Source organism: Silurus meridionalis, chromosome 13 (assembly GCF_014805685.1).
Source record: "Silurus meridionalis isolate SWU-2019-XX chromosome 13, ASM1480568v1, whole genome shotgun sequence".
Classification (NCBI taxonomy): Eukaryota; Metazoa; Chordata; class Actinopteri; order Siluriformes; family Siluridae; genus Silurus; species Silurus meridionalis.
In genome coordinates, this window is record NC_060896.1 from 2,871,389 (window position 1) to 2,876,388 (window position 5,000).

Below are 5,000 nucleotides of genomic sequence, written 5' to 3' on the forward strand. Positions count from 1 at the left end.
GGGCAGCTTCGACACTGAGACAGCATACCAGTCCGTACACGCCTGACGAGGCACTGCGTTGGCCTGGCACGTGCGCATAAGTGTGTGTGTGTGTGTGTGTGTGTGTGTGTGTGTGTGTGTGTGTGTGTGTTTTCTTTTCACGTGTAGATGAGAAAAACGCTACGCTAATTCCAATGAAACACATCCTGCTGTGTGGAGACGGAGACAGAATCTGTGTGTACAGGTGTCCACTGGACACTGGACACTCGCCTACTCGCACTGAGTGTGTGTGTGTGTGTGTGTGTGTGTGTGTGTGTGTGTGTAATCCAGTCAGGTGAGCTTGATTGCTTCAATCAGCATAACTGTCTACTGAATCATCCTCAACCTTTGTTCTACTGAGTCCTGCCCCATTCTCTCTCTCTCTCTGTCCCTGTATGTCTCTCAATCTGTTTCTCTCTTTGCCCAACTCTCTTTCTGTCCCTGTATGTCTCTCAATCTGTTTATCTCTCTCTCTCTTGCCCAACTCTCTCTCTGTCCCTGTATGGCTCTCAATCCATCTCCCTCTTTCCCCATCTCTCTCTCTCGCTTTCTCTCTGTCCCTGTATGTCTCTTAATCTTTGTCTCTCTCACCATCTCTCTCCCAGCTGTCTCTCTCCATCTCTGCCTCTTTCTTTTCCCATCTGTCTCTCCCACTACCTCTCTCACCCTATGTCTCTCTCTTTCCCTGTGTGTCTCTCCTGCTAGCTTTCTGTCCCTGTTTCTTTCTCTCTGTCCCTCTGTCTCTCTTTATCTCTCTTCCCATCAGTCTTTCTAGCACCCCCCTCGTCTATTCTCAATTATTCTTTCTCTTCCATCTCCTAATTTTCTTCTGTCATCTTCTAGTCAATTTCTTCTCTTTTTCTCTTTGTCCGTTCTTTTCTATTTCTGCTATTCTTTGTCTTTTCTTTCATTTAAGGACAAATGAAGTAAATCTTAGGAGAAGCCTCACTAAGGCAGACACAGCAGTTCAGGGAAAAAAAGAAAAAAAAGAAAAGAGGAAAGAGAATTGTCTGGCACAGAAACCCCAGCCAGCTTCCCAAACAGTCACGTTCCTTTTTCATTCACCCAGCTCCAATGGTCTGGAACCAATTTACGCTTTTTTCTCCTCTCTTTCTCTGTTTTTGCATTTCTCCATTTCACATCTGCTTCTCTCCATCTGTTCCTGTGGAGAGCGTCTCCGGCTGAGCGAGGCGGCGCGACAGACAGGCCGTTAGCGCAGGTATGCTAGGCGTCAATGTACCGTGTGGTCAGAACTTTCCTGGAGGACGGAGCGTACTCGGGCACTCGAGTCGTCAATCAGACACAAAGGACGGGACGTCTGGACAGGAGGGACGTGAACGGATTACGATCACGTTTATAATCGAACATTCAATAAAAAGCGTTTATGTCTCCTCTCTTATCCAGAGATTCTGGATTGGTGAGGGACCCAGAATTAGCAGCTTGGTGGTGCTTGGATTTGAACTCATGATCTTCACCACCTCTGGCTTCTTTTTGTAAGTGAATTCCAAAACCCATCATGAATCACGGCGGAAGTATCCTTTCTGTATTTCCGAATCTGATTTAAATCTGGATCTGGTCACGGCTCAGCATCATCTCTGTCTCAGTCTAGATGAGATTGAGTCTTCATTCTCCTCTACAGAATAACAAAAAGCTTTTTCCAAATTCACTGCCACCGCCATGATCTTCATCTTCACTTGAGACAAACAGGAAGTGATGTAATGATTTGAGAATTTTGAATTTTCAGGATGTCATGAGGACATTATGAGATTGCTGTGAAGACCTTTTGAAAATGCCATGCGGACGTAATGTAGACGTTATGAAGACATTTTTAGGATGTTATAAAGACATTATGAGAACATTATTATGAGAATGTTGTGAAAACACGTTCAGGATGTGAAAACATTACGAGGACGTCACGGGGTCCTTATAAAGACAATATGGTGTTATGAAGTCATTTTGATGATGTCATGAGGATATTTTTCAAGATGTTTCGAGGCCATTTTGAGGACGTTACAGGAAAGCTACTAGGACATTTTGAAGATGTGGATACTCACTGCAGGTAGGGCGAGAGTCTGATCGAGGACATAAAGTGGGGACGTTTTTTGATCTGGCGGCGGAAACCAAAGACGGCGTTCTGCTGGAAGCCCTCGCGGATATTCAGGATGTACTGGTTCTGGAGTGTGATGAAGCGCACCTCCTTCAGCCCCCGCTCAGTCGCTTCCTCTATCAAACGCACCACAGGCTGCAGGACAAAACAACAAACCAGAGAGATTAAAAGAGACATCGAGATAGAAAGAGAGAGCGAGTGAGAGAGATATGAGTATAAGACCGGAAAGAATATGAGAAGCAAAAGTAACTGAATCGGCCCCAAAGTAAACGAGTGCGAGAACCCGTACACTCATCCCGTTCTCACGCTCCTATCAGTTTTTTTCTGCAGTTTCGAGTCAGACTGCATCCATTAGCCCTGATTTTTTTTCCCTTTTTCAAAAAGGAAATAAATAGCTTTATTTAAAAAAAAAAAGAAGGAACGCTTATGCAACGGATTGATTTCAGACGTCTGCGTGTGGGCAGAACACAATGTTTCCTCTGGTTATGTGCGAGAGCCAGAGCACACCCACACACACACACACACGTACACAGATTCAGACCAAACGGATTCACACACATTAATTTGACGGGCCGTCGAATAAAATAGGGTCGAGGCGATATTTCAGATCGTCCCTCTGACCCGCTCAGAATGTGTTACAATCCAATTAATAAAAAAAAAATCTAATAAAAATAATAAACAACAACATTACAATGAGTGAATAGTGTTGTTTCAGAGCGTTGCCGAATCCAGAGATCTGATTGGTCGCACACCAATTTCTATTACTGGAGTCGTTATGTTCGATTTAGGCTTATTTAGGCTCTAAATTACTGATGGGAAGCTCAGAGGTTCAATCGTCAGTATCGAAAAAGCTGCCACTCTTGGGGCCCTTGAGCAAGACCCTTGCCCCTCTGTCTCCGGGGGGCGCTGTATCATGACTGACTCTGCGCTCTGACCCCAGCTTCCTGACAAATTGGGAAAAATGTGAAAAGCTCTGTTAAACTCTGGTTAACTGATCGCATAGGCCTTGGAATCGCCAAGCTGACACTCTTGGGCCCTTGAGCAAGTCCCTTTACTCTCTGAGATATTTTAACACTACAGGAAAGTGGTAGCTCAGTGGTTAAGGTTCTGGGTTACTGATCGAAAGGTTGGCGAGTTCAAGCCTCTGTATCGCCAAGCTGACACTGGTGGGGCCCTTGAGCGAGGCCCTTCACCCTAAGTGCTCCAGAGGTGCTGTACAATGGCTGGGATATGCAAAGAAAGAATTTCACTGTGCTGTAAAGGTACATGTGAAAAGAATAAAGCACCTTTACGATGCAGTGAGGTTTTTTTGTTGTGGTACCTCGTTTCCTTTAACAGTTGATTGTTGATTGATTTAAAATAACAGACCCCCACAACAGGGTTTCATTTAAGTATTTCTAATAGATAGTTAGATAGACAGACAGACAGACAGACAGACAGATTGGCACGGTGCCTCACCTCGGAGTACTCCCTCCAGCCGAAGTTATCTCTGCAGTAATATTTCCACACTGTGAGATAGTTGGGGGCGGGGTTTGTAGCAGAGGAGTGGCTGGGGGTGGGGGGCGGGGCTCCAAAGCTGGAGGGCGTGGACAAGCGTCTGACCAGATCAAATTCCAGATCACACACCCTCATGGCACTGAAGTCCAGCATGAACACTCGGCCCCTGTGTGGAAGACGGAAAGGCGGAATTGTTAAAATGATGCGGGCGCACACAAACACACACACACACACACACGCACACACCCACCCACAAGTCAATTCATTTCTCTTCCTTTTAAAAGAAAGGACATTCGTATTTTATACGCTACAAAAACACGTGTTTTGACGGATACTTACGAGGTGCAGTGTTCCTCCACTTTAGTTTATTTAATTAAACATATTGTGTGTGCACTAGCATTACTTGAGCTGTCGAAACAATGCGTGTGTGTGTGTGTGTGTGTGTGTGTGTGTGTGTGTGTGTGTGTGTGTGTGTGTGTATTTGTGGAGCTAAAAATGTTTCCCGGCGGTGATATTCAAGAACTTTTTTACAGAGTGTGTGTAAGGAATATAAATATATATACACACACACACACACACACACACACACACACACACACAGACACACACACACAGACACACACACACAAAGCTGTCCGTTCTGTTCCACTAAGGTGGATCACAATGTCTATCGAAAAGAAAAAAAAACTCGCAAAGTAGGTCAAGGGTCAAGCTAGAGACGATTAACAAGCAGGAACTCGTTCTTTCTCTTTCTATCTCTCACACAGGCACACGTGCACACGCACACACGTGTGCGCACACACGCACACATGCACAATTAAACCACGGCCTGTTCTTTATTCATGTCCGAGTTCCGTAATGACGCAAAGTTTGGCCAATACACAAAGGAAGAAAAGAAAGAAAAGTAAAGAAACAAACACATTTTTTTATTATAATCTATTTTTGTAAACACACACACACACACACACACACACACACACACACACACACACACACACACAGCTTAATTTGTTTTCCCACGACAGCCCTCAATGAAGCTTTATACCACACCCTTGCTTTGCAACCAATAAAAAAAGTATTCACAGAAATACGCTAGGCTAAAGCTATCCTGAGAGACTATGCTAGCATTGCATCCTGACGCATGAGTCAGCCTTAGCATCGGTTGCTAGCTGTTTATCACTGGGTAAACTAAATAATAATAACGTAGCTTGGATTTAGGTCAGAAAACCAAAGTGGTGAACACGATTAGCCGTTGTCCCAGTTGAACTAGCCAGCTAGCATGTTTGTGGCTGTGAGTCTGAACAGGTTCCCACGGGTAATTTTATAAGTGTGGTGTGACGTCAGGGCGCTCGCCTCAGTCACCACAACGGGTTCTACC

General features: G+C 44.8%; 1 protein-coding gene across 1 annotated transcript in view; it reads right to left on the reverse strand.

Annotated features, from left to right (window-relative positions):
* LOC124395880 (TCDD-inducible poly(ADP-ribose) polymerase) overlaps nt 1–5,000 on the reverse strand; it is a 25,768-nt gene that overhangs the window by 5,114 nt on the left and 15,654 nt on the right. The window contains 2 exon segments of the mRNA XM_046864769.1: nt 2,073–2,260; nt 3,584–3,788. Coding sequence (XP_046720725.1) covers nt 2,073–2,260; nt 3,584–3,788 — 393 coding nt within the window.